At 41.3% G+C, this 18872-nt stretch overlaps 1 protein-coding gene across 1 annotated transcript in view; it reads left to right on the top strand.

The window, feature by feature from the left end:
- Positions 1-14457, top strand: part of LOC144690472 (GTP-binding protein Rit2-like) — a 394332-nt gene extending 379875 nt beyond the window's left edge. Inside the window, exon 5 of the mRNA XM_078558044.1 lies at positions 13796-14457. Within this exon, the coding sequence (XP_078414170.1) occupies positions 13796-14023 (228 nt within the window). The 3' untranslated portion in view covers positions 14024-14457. The remainder of the gene's footprint in view (positions 1-13795) is intronic.
- Positions 14458-18872: the final 4415 nt, after the last annotated feature.

The raw sequence follows: 18872 nt of genomic DNA on the forward strand, positions 1-18872 counted from the left end.
ATGCCCACTTCTGATCTTATGAGGGAGGAAAGGTTGGATTCCCAACCAATCAGCACCCTTTGCTTGTGTATTATAGATTGTTGTGATCGTTTAATATTTTACATTCCTGTGTTTGTCCTGATGAGTTCAAGATGAAAAACTTCAGCAGCTTGTCTCTCTTTTCAGCAATATTCAAGTTTTAATTACTGTTGGAGATTTTCAAAATGTAAATTTTAAATGCATTTTTAAAACTTTTCTCATCTCATTTTTCTCTCTCGCACTCAAAGCTTTCTTTCTGTACCTGTGTTCAACCACTCTAATTTAGATTTCCTTCTCAGTCCTTGTGTTGTTAACCTCTCAATCCTTCAATATGATTGGGTAAGAGATGCACAGTTGTTTTCACTGTTCATTCACGTCCCCGATACCTGGTTTCCCTCGCTGTGCCAGTATCAGCTTGCACTGTCAGCAACTTTAGAAACTTTCTTTAATGTTCCCCCTGGCCTAGCCCTGAACTCACATCTTTTCTAATTCTTCCTCTACCTCTCCTCATGCCCTCTCTTTTATTTTGTCTATGAAAACTGCCTCCTGTTCCTTTGATCTTATTTCCACTAATCTGATGATCACCCAACTTCCCCTCCTGGTCCTCATGTTAGCCAATATTGTAAATGGTTCTCTCTCTTCAGGTGTTTTCCTTCTCTCCTTTAAATCTACCATTGTCACTCCTCTCCTCAATAAAATGAACATTTGATCCTTCTGTCTTTGCAGACAACATTCCCATCTCTAACCTCCCTTTCCTCTCCAAAGTTCTTGAGTGTGTTGTCGCCTTCCACATCTGTTCCCATCTTTCCCAGAGCTCCAATTTCGAATCCCTGCAATCAGGTTCCCACCCCTGCTACAGTACCGAAATAGCTCTTATCAAAGCTATAAATGACAATCCATGTGACTGCGACAAATGTGACTGTCCTTCTAAACCCATCTGTAGCCTTTTACATGGCTGACCCCACCATCTTCCTCACACCTCTCCACTGTCGTCCAGCTGGGTGACTGCTCTTACACGATTCCATTTTTATCTATCTAATCATAGACAGAGAATCACTTGCGATGGCTTCTCTTCCTGCTCCCGCACTGTTCCCTTTGGAGTCTCCCATGGATCTATCCTTAGCCCCCTCCTATTTCCACAACTTCGAAGGCACAGCGTTATCGTTTTCACATTGACGTTGGCAACGCCCAGCTCTACCTCACCACCATCTGTCTCAACCCCTCCACTGTTGCTAAATTATCAGACTTCTTATCAGGCATCCTGTGCTGGATGAGCAGAAATTTCCTTCAATTAAATATTGGGGAGACTGACGGCATTGTTTTCGGTCCCCACTCCAAACTCTATTCCCTAGCTACCGACTCCATCCCTCTATCTGGCAACAGTCAGAGATTAACCCAGTCTGTTCATGATCTTGGTATCACATTTGATTATGAGATGAACTTGTGACATTAATTTGTGCCAGCACTAAGACTGCCTATTTCCATCTCTGTTACATTACTCCACTTTGCCCTGTCTCAGCTCATTTGCTACTGAAACCTTTACCCCTGCCTTTGTTACCTCTAGTGTCTTCAATGTAATGAAATGTCCCAAGGCACTTCAGGGGAGCATTATAAAAGAATAATGACACCGAGCTACACAAGTATTAGGTCAGATGACCAAAAGCTTGTCAAAGGGGGACATTTTAAGAAGTGTCATGAAGGAGGAAAGTGAAGTAGAGAGGCAGAGAGGTGTAGGAAGGTGATTCCAGAGCTTGAGGCCTGGACAACTGAAGGTATGTCCACCGATGGTGGAGCAATTAAAATTGGGATGCACAGAAGGCCAGAATTAGAGGAGCGTAGATATCTCAGAGAATTCTGGGGATGGAGGAGGTTACAGACACAGGGAGTGACTATTCTAATGCTCTCCTGGCTGGTCTCCCACATTCTACCGAATAAGCTTGAGATCATCCAAAATTCTGCTGCTTGTGTCTGAACTCGCAACATATCCCATTCCCTATCTGTTGTGCTCACTGGCTTACACTGGCTCTCAGAAAAGTAATGTCTTGATTTTAAAATTAGCAAGCATGTTTCGGCCTTGTCACTCCCTGTGTCTGTAACCTCCTCCATCCCCAGAATTCTCTGAGATATCTACGCTCCTCTAGTTCTGGCCTTCTGTGCATCCCAATTTTAATTGCTCCACCAATGGTGGACATACCTTCAGTTGTCTAGGCCCCCAGCTCTGGAATCACCTTCCTACACCTCTCCGCCTCTCTACTTCACTTTCCTCCTTCATGACATTCTTAAAATGCACCTCTTTGACAAGCTTTTGGTCGTCTGACCTAATATTTCCTTGTGTAGCTCGGTATCATTATTCTTTTATAATGGTCCCCTGAAGTGCCTTGGGACATTTCATTACTTTAAAGACACTAAAAAAAATAACTTCTTGTTGTTGAAACCTAAACATGCAAAGGTAAGTCTAATTAACCACAAATTAAGGAGCTTTATTCCCAAAGGAGAAATTGTTCTGAACAGATTCAGTAACATCTAAAACAAAGACAAAATACTGCAGGTAATGATAATCATCCCTGTTTTTTATCTCCTTGTATATGCCAATATTTCAGTTTCTCATACATGTATAGTCGACAATTTAAAGTATAGTAGCTGAGTTGATCCTCAACTAGTGATGCACCAGCTTGAGCTGTAAAGACTGTTTCTTCTACACGAGATTAGCGTATAGTAGTGTAAAGGGTGAAGGAAGCAGTTTTTAAGTTATCCTCTTATCAAGCAATATTTTGCATGATAAACAAGCCTAATGCTCATAATATGTGCCATAACTCATTGCCAGTTCAAATTCTCCACAGGACAGTCATGGCAGGCATTCAGTTATGAGAGTCACATGAAACCCATCAAAGCTGTTGGCCAGCATCCCACCCTTGCAGCCAGGTATACCATTTTAAACTGAGGAAGTGCTGGATTTACAGGATGGCAACACACATTAACTTGCTTACTGAATAATATGGCAATTTTCACTCATAAATGTATAGTTCAGAACCTTAGAGGAGTCTCTTCCATTTCACTCTTTTGTATTCTGTAAATCACCTTGTCATTGCCAGCAAGAAAAGTACGGCAGACCCTCATTAAAATGAAACTGGAAATTAAACTGCTGCTCACTGAGCTGTGCCACTCACATTGTAACTTGGCAGAAAAATATGATCAATTAAATCTTACTTAACAAACCATAAATTTACAATTTATAATTTATTTTCCAATGTATATGATGAACATCATTATAATATGCAAAGTACTGCATTGGGAGCGAAGAATTACATTGCCCTGCAAATGATGTGCACCTTTATTATCTCATAGCCCTTTTTTTATACACACGTTAGCTGTAAGTGTCTGTACTGAGCTTATTAATAAAAAATTGTTTCACCAGACATAATTGATGATAGTTTGGCAACTCAGTCTCAACAATGCATGCGTAGCTGTTGTCAGTGAAATATATGAATCTTACCACAGACTGCTGTGATCCAAAATTTATTAGACAAAATTATGCATTGCCATTGGAAAAGTCATCATACCTTGACATATGAAACAAAAGTATAGTAACTATGAGTGCAGTTGAGGAAATGAGTGCAAACCTGAGATTTTGGCGAGTGGGGGTTTCAGTGAACTGGAGGAAGGAGGTGTTTGTTTCCTTTGCTGTTTTTACTTTCCTCATCATGTAGGAATTGGTTCTTGCTTTACTACAGGATAAGGTGTGTGGTGAGTATCTAGTAAGTGGTTAAGCTCTATTCCAGTCCTAAGGTTTAAATTGTACACAAATTGGTGGTAAAGGTAATAAAATATATAAAAAAGGAAAATAAATAAGTGAATCGTATAATTGAATAATTAATTAAAACACATTAAGGATAGCAGGACAGGTGATGTGTCAAGGCTGCAGCATGTGGGATCTCCTGGATAACATTGTGATCCAGGGCAAACACGTCTGCAGTGAGTGTTTGCTGCTTGAGGAACTTTGGCTCAGCGTCATTGAGCTGGAGGCTGAGCTGCAGACTCTGCAACACATCAGGGAGGGGGAAAGTTACCCGGGTGTTTTGTACCAGGAGGCAGTCACACCACTTAGGATAGGGTCTTCTGATTTGGTCAGTGGTCAGGGACAGGAGGGTGTGACTGTGAGTGAGGCAGGTAAGGGGACCCACAGGGCAGGAGTGCAGGGGTGTCAGTCTCTGCAATTGTCCAGTAGGTTGAGGTTCTTTCAGCTTGTTTGGATGAGAGTGGGGGCTGCAGGGTGAATGAGCAAACTGACCATGACACCGTGGTACAGGAAACTGTTCAAGTAGGAGAGCAAAAAAGAATGTAGTGGTAGTATTAGACATTATAGTGAGAGGGATTGACACTGTTCTCTGCAGCAAAGAGCGAGAACCTAGACGGCTATGTTGCCTGCCCGGTGCCAGGGCTCAGGACATCAGCTCAGGGCTGGAGAGAAACCTGCAGTGGGAGGGGGAGGATCCAGTTGCCATGGTCCATGTCAGTACCAATGACATAGAGCTAGGAAAGAGGTTCAGTGTAGAGAGTATGAGGAGCTAGGCACTAAATTATAAAGCAGAACCTCAAAGGTTATAATCTCTGGACTTTTACCTGAGCCGCATGCAAATTGGCATAGGGTACGTAAAATTAAAGAGATGAATGCGTGGCTCAAAAACTGGTGTGGGAGAATTGGGTTCCAGTTTAGAGGGTTCTGGCAGCAGTACTGGGGAAAGTGAGGGCTGTACCGTTGGGATGGTCTACACCTCAACCATGCTGGGACCAGTGTTTTTGTGAACCGTATAACTCAGGAAGTAGAGAGGATTTTAAACTAGTAGGGGCAAGAGGATCAAATGTAGAAAGATGTGAAGATCTGTCAAAGAGTAGAGACAAGGTAAGAGAGGAAAATAGTATTATAGGAAATGAGGGTCAGAAAATGGCAGGAAAGGACAGAGTGATAAAACCTAAGAATACACCAACAATCAAGACTAGATGTTACAAAGATAACAAAAAGACAAAACTAAAGGCTCTGTATCTGAATACACATAGCATTCATAACAAAGTAAACAAATTAATAGCGTATGTTGAAGTAAATAAATATGATCTGATAGCCATTATGGAGACATGGCTGCAGGGTCCAGAATATTGAGGAGTATGTGACATTTAAGAAGAATAAGAAGTTAGGCAAAGGTGGAGGGATAGCACTGTTATTCAAGGATGGCATTGGTGCAATAGTTAGAGATGACCTTGGTTCAGATCAGGATGTAGAATTGGTTTGGGTGGAGATGAGGAGTAGTAGGGGAAAGAAGTCACCAGTGAGTTTTTCCAGCATTTTCTGTTTTTGTTTCAGATTTGCAGCATCCGCAGTATTTTGCTTTTATCACTAGTGGGACTGGTCTACAGGCCCCCTAACAGTAACCACAATGTAGGCCAAACTATACAAGAATAAATATTGGGTACTTGTGATAAAGGGATGGTAATAATCATGGGTAACTCTAATCTACTTAAAAATTGGAAAAATCAGATAGTCAGTGGTAGCCTGGATGAGAAGTTCATAGAATGCATTAGAGATGGTTTATTAGAGCAGCATGCTCTGGAACGAACCAAAATTCAAGTTATATTGGATTTGGTATTGTGTATTGGTATTGTAATCTCACAGGATTAATTAACACCCTCAGAGTAAAGGCACCCCTAGATAGCAGCGGCCACAATATGATTGAATTTTACATCCAGTTTGAAAGGGAGAAGAATGGGTCTAAGACTAGTATGTTAAACTTAAATAAGGACAACAATGTGGGCATGAAAACTGAGCTAGCTAAATTGAACTGGGAAACTAGGCTGGGGAATAGATCAATAGAGAAGCAGTGACAGACACTTAAGGGGGTCTTTCAGAATACTCAGAATAAGTATGTTCCTGCTATAAATAAAAATACTAAAGGGAGGGCCCATCATCTGTGGTTAACTAAAGAAGTTAGACAAAGCATCAAACTTAAGGAAAAAGCATATAACTGTGCAAAGATGAGTGGTAAGTCAGATGATTGGTAAGAACATAAAGAATGACAGAAAATAGCTAAAAGGTTAATCAGGAGTAAGAAAGTGTGAGGATGAGAAGAAGCTAGCTAGAAATGTAAATACAGATAGCAAGAGTTTCTATCGGTATTTTAAAAAGAAAACAGTAAGTAAAGTGAGTGTTGGTCTTCTAGAGAGTGAGAATGGGGAGTTAATAGTCGATAATAAGAAATGGTGGATGAAGTTAACAAATATATTGCTTCTGTCTTCACTATAGAGGATACAAAAAACATTCCAGTAATAGCTGTAAATCAAGATGTGGAAGGGAGAGGGGAACTTGGTAAAATTACAATCACTGGGGAAGTGGTACTGAGCAAATTGATGGAGCTGAGGGCTGACAAGTCTCTGGGTCCAGATGGACTTCATCCTCGGGTCTTAAAAGAGGTGGCTAATGAGGTAGTAGATGCGTTGATATTAATTTTCCAAAATTCCCTAGATTCTGGAAAGGTTCCATCAGACTGGAAGGAAACAAATATAAACCCACTATTCAAGAAGGGAGGGAGGCAGAAAACAAGAAACTATAGGCCAGTTAGTTTTGGCATCTGTCATGGGGAAGGTGTTAGAATTGATCATTAAAGAGGGTGTAACTGGGCACTTAGAAAAAAACAAGGTAATTGGGAAGAGTCAGTATGGTTGTGTGAAAGGGAAATCACGTTTAGCCAATTTATTAGAGTCCTTTGAAGGAGTAACTTATGCTGTGGATAAAGGGGAGCCTGTAGACATCCAGAAGGCATTTGATAAGGTGCCACATCAAAGGTTGTTTAAAAGCTCATGGTGTAGCGGGTAACATTAGCACAGATGGAAGATTGGCGGCTGGCAGAAAACAGAGTATACATAAATGAGTATTTATCTGACTGGCAGGATGTGACTATTGGGCTCCCCCTGGGGTCTGTACTGGAGTCTCAACCTTTCAACATAAAATTTACGTTGATGACTTAGATGAGGGGAGTGAAGGCATGGTAGCTAAATTTGCAGGTGACACAAAGATAGGTGGGAAAGTATGTTGTGAAGAAGACATAAGGGGCAGAATTTTTTCCTTGGAAGCTGGGCTCGGCGTGGGTAGGCGGGGGTGGTCAGGAAGCCAACTGCCACCCGCTATCGGGGCCGGGCTGCGATTTCATGCTGGCGGGCCAATTAAGGCCCGCCCAGCGTGAAACGCAGCACTGCCTGTGCAGGCAGCAGGGGGGTGGGGGGGCGAGTGCGAGCGCAGAGTTCCCACGTGAGCTGCCTCAGGGTGGTGAACATTTTTCCGAATACAAAATAAAGATTTCAAAAATGTCATAAAACATGTCCCCTCATGTCACTCTGCCACATGAGCAGGGACATGTTATAAATGAAATATAACATTTTTTATTTTATTTTTATTTGCTGTTGGAAATCTCATCCCGCCTGTGGACGAGGTTTCCTAAAAAGTGCAAAGACCGCTTGGCCTTTTCGCCTGCCTGCCATCCGCAAGGTTGGATGGGCAGCGAAAAATCTCTTTTAATTACGTTGTTAATTGGCCTTAATAGGCCTTCTAATTGCCGGCCGTCTCCGGCGCGCACCCGCCAACTGAAATATCGCGTGACTGCGTGTTCACATCAGGACACTCGCCCGATGTCAACGCATGTCATTTTACGCTTAAGCAGGTCAGGTGCGTGCCCGCCCGCTGAGGTAAAAATTTTGCCCAAGGAGTTTGCGGACAGCTATAGTTAGGTTGAGTGAGTGGACAAAACTCTGGCAAATGGAGTATAATGTGGGAAAATGTGAAGTTGCTCACTTTGGCAAGGAGAATAAAAAAGCAGAGTAATATTTAAATGGGGAACCATTGCAGAATTCTGAGCTTCGGAGGGATTTAGGCATTCTTGTCATGAGTGACAAGAAGTTAGTATGAAGGTACAGCTGTAATCAAGAAGGCTAATAGAATGCTATCCTTTGTTATAAGAGAAATTGAACATAAGAGTAAGGATGTAATGCTTCAGTTATACAGGGCATTGGTGAGACCACATTTCGAATATTTTATGCAGTTTTGGTTTCCTTATTTAAGGAAAGATCTAAATGCATTGGAGCTGGTTCAGAGCAGGTTTACTAGATCGATGCCTGGAAGCAGGTTGTTTTATGTGGAAAGGTTAGACAGGCTGCACTTGTTTCCACTGGAGTTTAGAAGAGTGAAGAGTGACCAGATTGAAGTATATAAGATCCTGAATGGTCTTGACAAGGTGGAGGTGGAAGGGATTTTTCCTCTTGTGGGTGATTCCAGAATTAGGGGTCACTGTTTTAACATTAGGGGCAGGATCTTGAGGTCAGCTTCTGGGCGTGTGCCCGACCCGATCAGACGCAAAATTGCGCAGGATGACATTGGATGAGCACCATGACATCATCCCGCACTCACACGATATTTCTGTTGGCGGGCACGCACAAATGTCAGAAGCCCGCCCACCGACAATTAAGAGGCCAATTAAGGAAATTAAAGCTGTAACTGTCTCTGATTTTTCGTGGTCTGTCCAACCTTATGTTTGGTGGATGGGCGAATTGGCCAGGTGGCTTTGCATTTTTCATGAAACCTCATCCAAGGGCGGGATGAGGTTTCTGTTATTAAATATAAAAGAAATGTATGGACAGGATTTTTATTGTGTATATGTTCAGGTGACTGATTGTGATGCATGGACATTTTTTATGGATCTTAAAGACTTATTTATTGGTTTTAAAGTCTTTAGCTCCCTGAGGCAGCTTTCTGCCTTCAGGGAGCTTTCATCCAGCACTCGCCTGCGCCCGCACCTAGGTCAGCGCATGCCCTCCTCCCGCACCCCCACCCCAGCAGCACTGAGCATTTCAGCGCATGTTTCATGCTGGCTGCCTGTTAATTGTCTCAGAAGGTGGTGGAGGTGGGGTCATTGGATATCTTTAAGGTGGAGGTAGATAGATTCTTGTTAGGCAAGGGAATCAAAGATTATTGGGGGTAGGTGAGAATGTGGAACTCAAAACACAAGCAGATCAGCCATGATCTTATTAAATGGCGGAGCAGGCTTGAAGGACTGAATGGCTTTCTTCTGCTCCTTTTTAAAATCATTTACAGGATGTGGGCATCGCTGGCTAGGCCAGCATTTATTGCCCATCCCTAATTACCCTTGAGAAGGCGGTGGAGAGCTGTGTTCTTGAACCGCAGCAATCCCTGTGTTGTAAGTACATTCACCGTTCTGTTAGGGAGGGAGTTCCAGGATTTTGACCCAGCGACAGTGAAGGAACGGCGATATATTTCCAAGTCAGGATGCTGAGTGGCTTGAGAGGAACTTTCAGGTCGTGGTGTTCCCATTGTGTCTGTTGCCTTTGTCCTTCTAGGTGGTAGTGGTCATAGGTTTGGAAAGTGCTGTCTAAGGAGACTTGATACATTTCTGCAGTGCATCTTTTGGATGATACACACTGCTGCCACTGTGCGTAGGTGGTTGAGGAAGCGGATGTTTGCGGATGGGGTGCCAATCAAGTGGGCTGCTTTGTCCTGGATGGTGTCAAGCTTCTTGAGTATTGTTGGAGCTGCACTCATGCAGGCAAGTGGGGAGCATTCCATCGCACTCCTGATTTGTGCCTTGTAGATGATGGACAGGCTTCGGGGAGTCAGGAGGTGAGTTGCTTGCCACAGGATTCCCAGCCTCTGACTTGCCCTTGTAGCCACAGTATTTATGTAGCTAGTCCAGTTCAGTTTCTGGTGAATTGTAACCCTTAGGATGTTGATAGTGGGGATTCAGCGATGGTAATGCCATTGAATGTCAAGGGATGATGGTTAGATTCTGTCTTGTTGGAGGTGTCATTTCCTGGTACTTGTGTGGCGCGAATGTTACTTGCCACTTGTCCGCCCAAGCCTGGATATTGTCCAGGTCTTGCTGCATTTGGACACGGTTTGCTTCAGTATCTGATGAGTCGTGAATGTTGCGGAACATTGTGCAAACATCAGCGAACATCCCCACTTCTGTCCTTATGATGGAAGGAAGGTTACTGATGAAGTAGCTGAAGATGGTTGGGCCGAGGAAACTACCCTGAAGAACTCATGCAGTGATGTCCTGGAACTGAGATGATTGACCTCCAGCAACCACAACCATCTTCCTTTGTGCTAGTGAAGAGTTTTCCTCCTGATTCTCATTGACTCCAGTTTTGCTAGGGTTCTTTGATGCCACACTCAGTCAAATACTGCCTTGATGTCAAGGGTGGTTACTCTCACCTCACCTCTGGAGTTTAGCTCTTTTGTCCATGTTTCAACCAAGGCAGCAATGAGGTCAGGAGCTGAGTGAACCTGGAGGTACCCAAACTGAGCATCAGTGAGCAGGGTATTGCTAAGCATGTGTCTCTTAATAGCCCCCTACATCACTTTACTGATGATCGAGAGTAGACTGATGGGCTGGTAATTGTCCTGGTTGAGTTTATCTTGCTTTTTGTGTACAAGACATACCTGGGCAATTTTCCACGTTGCTGGATAGATGCCAGTGTTGTAGCTGTACTGGAACAGCTTGGCTAGGAGTATGGCAAGTTCTGGAGCACAAGTCTTCAATACTATTGCCGGAATATGGTCAAGGCCCATAGCCTTTACAGTGTCCAGTACCTTCAGCCGTTTCTTGATATCACGTGGAGTGAATCGAATTGACCGAAGACTGGCATCTGTGATGCTGGGGACTTCTGGAGGAGGCTGAGATGGATTATCTACTTGTCACTTCTGGTTGAAGGTTGTTACGAATGCTTCAGCCTTATCTTTTGCACTGATGTGCTAGACTCCTCCATCATTGAAGATGGAGATATTTGTGGAGCCTCCTCCTCCAGTAAGTTGGTTAATTGTCCACCACCATTCAAGCCTGGTTGTGGCAGGACTGCAGAGCTTAGATATGATCTGTTGGTTATCGAATCATTTGGCTCAACCTATCACTTGCTGCTTGTGCTGTTTGGCATGCAAGTAATCCTGTGTTGTAGCTTCACCAGGTTGACGCCTCATTTTTAGGCATGCCTGGTGCTGCTCCCGGCATGCCCTCCTGCACTCTTCATTGAACCAGGGTTGATCCCCTGGCTTGGTGATAATGTTCGTATGTTGATACTTCAGCCTCACTTTCAACTTGTCAGCTTCAGCCTGTCAGCTGCAGCTCAGTTGGTAGCACACTCAGCTCTAAATCAGAGGTCATGGGTTTAAGCTCTATTAAAAACTAAGCCAACACCAGTACAGTACTGAGGTAGTAGTGTCGGAGGTGCCATCTTTCGGTTGAGATGTTAAATGGAGGCTCTGTTTGCTTTCTCGGGAGAACATAAAAGATCCCGCAGCATTATTTTTAAGAAGAGGAGGGGAGTTATCTCCAGTGTCCTGGGCAACATTTATCCCTCAATTAACATCACAAAAACAGATTAATCTGGTCATTATCACAATGCTGTTTATGTGGCCTGGCTGTGTGCAAATTAACTTCTGTGCTTCCTATTTTACAACAGTGTCTACACTTCAAAGATAAATAAATGCTTTGAGATTCTGTGGTATCCTATTATCCACATTGGCGCAAATTGTATATCACACTGCCATTATGGGGAGGGGATGGTGTAGTGGTAATGTCACTAGGCTTCTAATCCAGGGGCCCAGGCTAATACAAGGCCCCTATCTGGATCACTAATGCCCTTTAAGGAAGGAAATCCACCATCCACCATCCACCAACCTTACTTGGTCTAGCCTACATGTGACTCCAGGCCCACAGCAAAGCCATTGATTCTTAACTGCTTTCAGTGCAAGGGCAATCAGAGGTGGGCAACAAATACTGGACTTGCCAGTGACACCCACACCCCATGAAAGAATAAAGAAAACATTCCATTCAAGTTGGGAGTTGGCCATCCTGGTAAACAACGTCAAACAGCGCAAATTGTGAATGTGTCATACAGACTGGCACACTGGGATAGCCAGATAGCTCAGGGATTGAGGTGACACTGCTAAATCATTGACTATTGTTCACCATCTCAACCCTACATCTCTGTGTTGGAGCACAGATTGTATAAATATTCACCAAGTAGACTTTGAAAATAAATATGGGGGCTGTGTGGCTACTCCCTTTAAAGAACAACAGCTCATACAATTCCTAAGGGGGAGGCAATGGTGTAGTGGTAATGTCACTGGACTAGTAACCCAGAGACCAAGTGTAATGCTCCTGGGACCTGGGTTCAAATCCTCTCACAGCAGATAGTGGAATTTGAATTCAGAAGTCTGATGATGACTGTGAAGTGATTGTTGTAAAAGCCCATCTGGTAGAGTAATGCCCTTTGGAGAAGGAAATCTGCTGTCCTTACCTGGTCTAGCCTACATGTGATGACTATAGACCCACACCAATGTGGTTGGCTCTTAAAATGTCCTCTGACCAATAAATAAAAGCAATAAATGTCCACATCCAATGAATTGAAAACAAATAAATTCATAGCATGTTTAAGATGATTATTGATTGCCCTTTAAGATAACTGGCATTGATACCTTTTAACACGGCTGTAAGCAGGGGAAGGAGATAAATGTGATTTATAGTAATTATAGATATTGGCAGAAGGATTAGAGAAGTGTTGTGGAGAATTTTTTTTACCCAGATGGTGGTGGGAGTCTGGAATTCACTGCCTGAAAGGATGGCAGACACCCTAATTGCATTTACAAAATAATTGGATATGCACTTAACCTACAAGGCTATGGGCCAAGAGCTGGCAAGTGGGATTAGGTTGGATAGCTGTTTGTGGCCAGCACAGCCAAGGTGGGCCAAATGTCCTCCTTCTATGCTTTAAGCTTTCTATATTTCTAAGTCTTTCTTCCTTTGCCCTCCAACAATGCACATATAATACACTCCATTTCACTTCAAGCTGCAGCATGCAGCTATCCCTCAATAAGTCTCACATTACACTGAATATTGTTTCATGAGCAGAAACACTGAACAAATATTGTTATTTCCATAAACAAATTGCAAGAAATATGTTAGTTCAATAAAAAAGAAATCAACTCCCATTTGATCTCAAAATAGAAGCCAGCATTATCCTCTGCTTTGATCCATCACATCCATCTTGATAATTAATACTTACTTTCCACCTTTCACACTAGATTATTAGCCTTTACATAAAAGTTCCAATGAAGCTCACTATAGTTGTGCAAAACTCATGATATTAGACTGTATAATCATGGGTCCAATACCTTTCAGGAGGAATTTTGATGCCAGCAGTCTTAATAGGCAACAGGAGGCTGCACTAATCGCAAGGACAAATCTCATTTCCATGGAGGCTGTGGATTAAATTTAGACTCCCTGTCAAATTTCAAGACCTTTGGCCAGTGACCAACCCCAACATCCAACTTGTCAATATCACATGACACATTACTAGTCTGCAGGCCATGAATATTTAACCATCTTCTTATAGCAAGGGTATTGCTTGCACAATTGAGATCTCCTTTTATGAATTAGCATTTTTGTATGGGTGCATCTTATAATTAGCACTAGTCCTTACTTCTGCCATTTTTGCACCCAAGACTTTCCTGAAGTCTTTTCAATACCTACAAATGCCTGTGTGAAGAGATCTTTTTTGCACCGCTTTACTGCTACAATAGAGCGAATGTGGCATCTGCACCATTTGTTGTTGATACAGTGAAACATACAAACAGTGGATAGTCAGTCAAGTTGGAAGTTTAATAGAGCATTAATATTTCTTTAATTTTGAATGCATTTTATCTTATACATGGATTATTTTCAAGGTTTCGCATGAGGAGGGCATGGCCTTGGCAAGAGAATACAGTTGCCCATTTTTTGAGACTTCAGCTGCTTTGCGTATCTACATAGATAATGTCTTTTATGGCATGGTACGAGAAATTCGAAAGAAAGAAGCCTTGCCATCCTCGGAGAAGAAGTTGAAGAGGAAAGGGAGTATCTGGAGGAAGCTAAAAGGTTCGTTCAAAAAGAAATTGGAAAACATAAAAACATGAAAGATACCACTCTTTCATGAACTGAATAGTTGTGTCTGTTGTAATCCTACATCCGTGCATTCAGAATATCAAAGAAAATTTTGACAAAGGGATATATTTACCTACTTTTAGTAGACAGAGTGTCTTCACTTTGGGATGATTTCCACCTACTGAAAAATTAACTTTTAAACACCAGTATAATGTTATTAACGAATATTATGTTGACTTGATTTCAACTATTTAGAACTGATCTTTACTGCTTAGAGTGTTAAGGTGCTAAGAAGGTTGTAGATTTAGCTAATCAAATGGGCTCTTTTAGATGTAATTTGTGTAAATATCTAAACGTTTATCTTGTTTTATTTCCTGTCAAGGATGATTTTCACAATATATGTGACTATTGGTCCAATGTAAGTTCAGTATCAAAAACATAATTTTATAAATATTTGTGCACTTTGAAGTTTCTGTCTTACCCTTTATTTCTCTCTTATTTACATTAAGGACATGTGGCTGGGACACAGTCATGTGAACAGAAAATCTGGTGATCTATTTAGATAGACCAAATTACCGTTATCATTTATTACCTAACTGTAAACTGATGACCTGGATTATAGATATGACAAACGGGTATTCTGCAATTGGTTTAACCAATCTCCTAGTCTTTAATGATCTATTAATATTTTCACCACCAGTTTTGAATAGGAATTAAGTTTTACTTTTACTTTTTAAAAATATCACATCAATGGATGTATTAGTGTACAGCAAGAAAGTAACACCACACTACCACTGGCAAAATCATAACCTAGCAATAGAACACCAATTTTCAGGAAAGGATATTCTCAATATTTGTAATGCAATCCACTAAAATTCTAATCAATCCAAAGCAAAATTCCTTAATATAGTACACATTTTCTCTGTCACATTTATTTCCTGTCACTTTTGCCTGTTGCAATTCTCTCATCACACTTCATTGATAATGCCTTAAGATTGTTATAAAACAAAATAGTGTCTGAATCATCACGAGCAACGCCTTAGGTATATGAAACAAAAACCGACAATGCTGGAAAAACTCAGCGGGTCTGGCAGCATCTGTGGAGAAGAACAGAGTTAACATTTCGAGTCTGCATGACCCTTCTTCAGAGCTGCTAGACCTGCTGACTTTTTCCAGCATCTTCTGATTTTGTTTCAGATTTCCAGCATTTCTTTTGCCTTAGGTATATGTATAGATTTGTATCGATTGCATGTCTTTTTCTGTCACACTTCATACCTTTCGCTTGTCAAACACACTGATACGATTTCATACTTGTACTCAATAGTCTTAAATTTCATACTTATTGAAGAGCAACATACCTGTTATTGGTCCACTCACTAAATTATAGGTCTCTCTGGTTTTCAAATGAGCATTTGCAGTTGAGGAAACAACACTGCAACATTGTAGCAACTGGTGTCATGTGAATCAAATTGACAATTGAATGAATGATTACTATTTCCAAGATCAGTGTATATTGCACCATCATCTTTTTAGGAGGCACATTAAAAACATTTGTCCTGAAAATAATTTTTGTATTTGTAAATGCTGTATTGATCAGAAAAATGAAACTTCTTTGCCTTCTTTAATTCTAACTTCTGAGGCAGATATACATTAAATGTAGTATTGCACCTGATTGATTCTTTATGGATGATATGCTCATAAATAAAAGGGTTAGTATTTCTGTAAAAAGTATATTTATCACTATAATTGCATTTTTATTGGAGACATACAAAAGACCTATTTCTCCTCTCATAAGCTATTGTCAATAGTTCTCCGTTATCGCACTAACAGAAAGTATTCATGCCATGACTGCACAAGGCCAGAGGCAGTTAATTGAATATTTTAGCTATATTACCCCAGAATGGGTTGTGTCAAAGCACTGACACAGCCAATCTCATTTAATTACAGGAATGATGATTGGAATATTTCTCTGAATTGCTTTTTGTTAATGCAGTGAGCTATTTTCTATTTGTCATTATTGAAAATACCATTCTTAATAGTCATCTTAGATTCAGAATAAAACAGCGTGCTCAGCAATTTGGATATTCTCGTTGCATCCAGCAAAATTTATTGTTGTTAATCAACAGCTCAGCAATCAGTCTTGCTGTGAGAGAATCACTTTCTGCGCTGTGAGAATTACTGCCTATATTTTTTTTCTAACTCGTATCCTCTGCTGCCATTGGGAGTTTAGCCAGCGTTAAATCAACCAAGTCTGAAACTGGCACAGAAACAGGTTTCTGATTCTAGAGGACACACTGTTTTAATAAACCACCTTCCCATCACCGACATGGTTGCAGGCCTTTACACTGTGGATTATGCCCCCAGCTGTGTTTATGGAATGCTAGGTTAAATGTTATTCTCTTCTTCTCAACCAACCTATTTTCTCTCGTAAATTACCAAAGTATGAAGGATAACCCATGATGTCTTATAAAATATACTGAACATATGTATTTCAAAAATAATGCATATCACATACCATTAGATCAATCAGAAACATCAACCAATAATGAGCAAAGCTTAAAATGTTCCCACAAAAACAATACCATTTGTCATTAAACCTTTTTATTTCATAGAAAAATTAAAGCACCACTCTTTATTACTGCATCACTGTGACAAGTTATTTTTTTCATAACTGTCATTATCCTGAATGAGACTGTTCTTAAAATGTGTCAATTAGTATTAATTATACGCAGCTTGGTGTCAGGCAGTCATGCCCACTAGGAACTTGCTCGAGGTTGTCTGCGCTAATTTCATTTCACACCCCTATAGGCATGGAGACAGAAATCTTTATCTTTTATTGTATTAGTCTGGGCTGGAATTAAATCAAGGGGTCAGAGATGCAAAGACAGAAGGTGTTATGCATGGCATTGCCTAATCCATGAGAGGAATTTTCTGCCACTAGCAGGCTGATACCTTGCAGGCCAGGTCACTGAGGACATAAAGAGTAAACGGAGCATATTTCTAGAATGAATTCAGAACAGTCTTCTGGAACTATAGGGTGGTGGAGGGGTGGGTGGGAGGGCTGGCTGAGGTTGGTCATAGGTGGCAATGTAAAGAAGGTGATGCATATTATTTTACACTGCCATATTGAAATGATTGGGGGGCTGGTTACCTCAGTTGGCCAGATGGCTAACATGTGATTCAGAATAATGCCAAAGGCACAAGTTCAATTCCCATTCCACTAAGGTAGACTTGAGACCTATCTCCTCACCCTGCCCCTGAGAGTGGAAGGCAATGGCAAACTGCTACTGACAAAAACTGCCAAGAAAACAGCTCAGGTTGAATCAGAAGACAGTGAGCCAAGGACCTTCTTTCGGCCAAGAGCACACAAACCATACCATTGAAGAGAATGGAAAAGAAAGTTGGGGTGGGGTATAAACCAGATTGCAGATTCAATGTCACTCATTCTGCACTAATGCCCAAGCTGGCTTTTTCCCAGCTGTTTCAGAATTAACAAAGCAACAGGCCATACAAGATTTAGTGATGCGTATTGAATGAGAGTTAATTAACAATCTGATGGGCAGGGACCAACTTGTGAACAGAGACCATAAATTGATATTAAGTTTGAGAGGAAGAAGGAAGAGTCACACACCAAGGTTGCAATTTTGAGTAAGGCAAACTTTAAAGTGACCATACTAAACAGGGTTAAATTTTTAGTAGGGAAATCAACAAGTATTGGGTTGTATGTTATTCAATAGCAAACAAGTACTTACAGCAAAAAAGCCAAAAGCTCTACTGGTGCAGTTAAACACCAATGTGGTAGGAGACAGCATCAAGCTAATTAATAGGCTTACACAAATACAAGAAGTGGAAATCCAGCAGACAGTGAGAGATATAAGAAGCGATAAAGGGATATGAAAAAGTAATAAAGGTTGCAGAAAGGGAACATGAATAAAAAACTTGCAGGGAGTATCAAAATTAATAGTAAAATATATTTTCAATCTGCATTAAAAGAAAGTGTGATAAAGGGAAATGTGGGCCTATTTAAGATAAATGCAGATGAGACTATAATGAACAATAAATTCAGAGGAGGACAGGGACAAGATACCTTTGTCACAGGGAAACCTAAAAGAAGCCTTAGTTGATTTAATATAAGTTTTAAAAATGGTAATGAAGAAAACAATGGAACTTACGATAGACAAACCTACAAATTCCAGTAGCTTCTAACCATAGGTCTTAAAAGGAATGGGTCAGGAAATTGTAGATGCATTCATCATGTCACAAAGCTCTTTAGATTTAGGATTGTGCCTTTGGATTGGAAAATATAAAATGATACTGAAATACTAGTGGGAGGTAAAAATCAGAAAAATCATATGTGTCAGTTTAACATCAATCCTGGCCATCAATCAGTAACAAAGGACTGGACTTTAGAGCCCCCTACCAGGCGCATTTTAGATGGGGGGCGCAGGGCATGTTAAATATGATAGGTGGTAGCCTACCACATTTCCGTCCACCCCTAACCCAGTACCCATAATATTGGGAGTGGGTATGGTGCTAATTAGCCTGCCCACCCTTAAGCTCATTGAGACCCTTAAGTGGCTAATTAATGATCTCAATCTGCCATAATACATTGTGCAGTGGAAGGTGAATAAGGTGGAAAGGTTGTTTTTCACCAAAATTGGTGAGAGGGCAGGAAGGAAGTTAGGTATATCGTTTAGAGGGTACTCTGTGTGCATTGGGGGCAATCTTCTAAGATAGTACCATCCCCTTTGTACCGCCCCACTTGGCCTGCTGTGGCTCAGTTCATAGCACCCTTGCCTTTGAATTAGAGGGTTGTGGGTTCATGTCCCACTCCTGGAAACCAAGAACTGTGATTGTACTCGAAAGAGTTGCAATCTGTGA

Source organism: Cetorhinus maximus, chromosome 1 (genome assembly GCF_964194155.1).
Source record: "Cetorhinus maximus chromosome 1, sCetMax3.hap1.1, whole genome shotgun sequence".
Taxonomy (NCBI): Eukaryota; Metazoa; Chordata; class Chondrichthyes; order Lamniformes; family Cetorhinidae; genus Cetorhinus; species Cetorhinus maximus.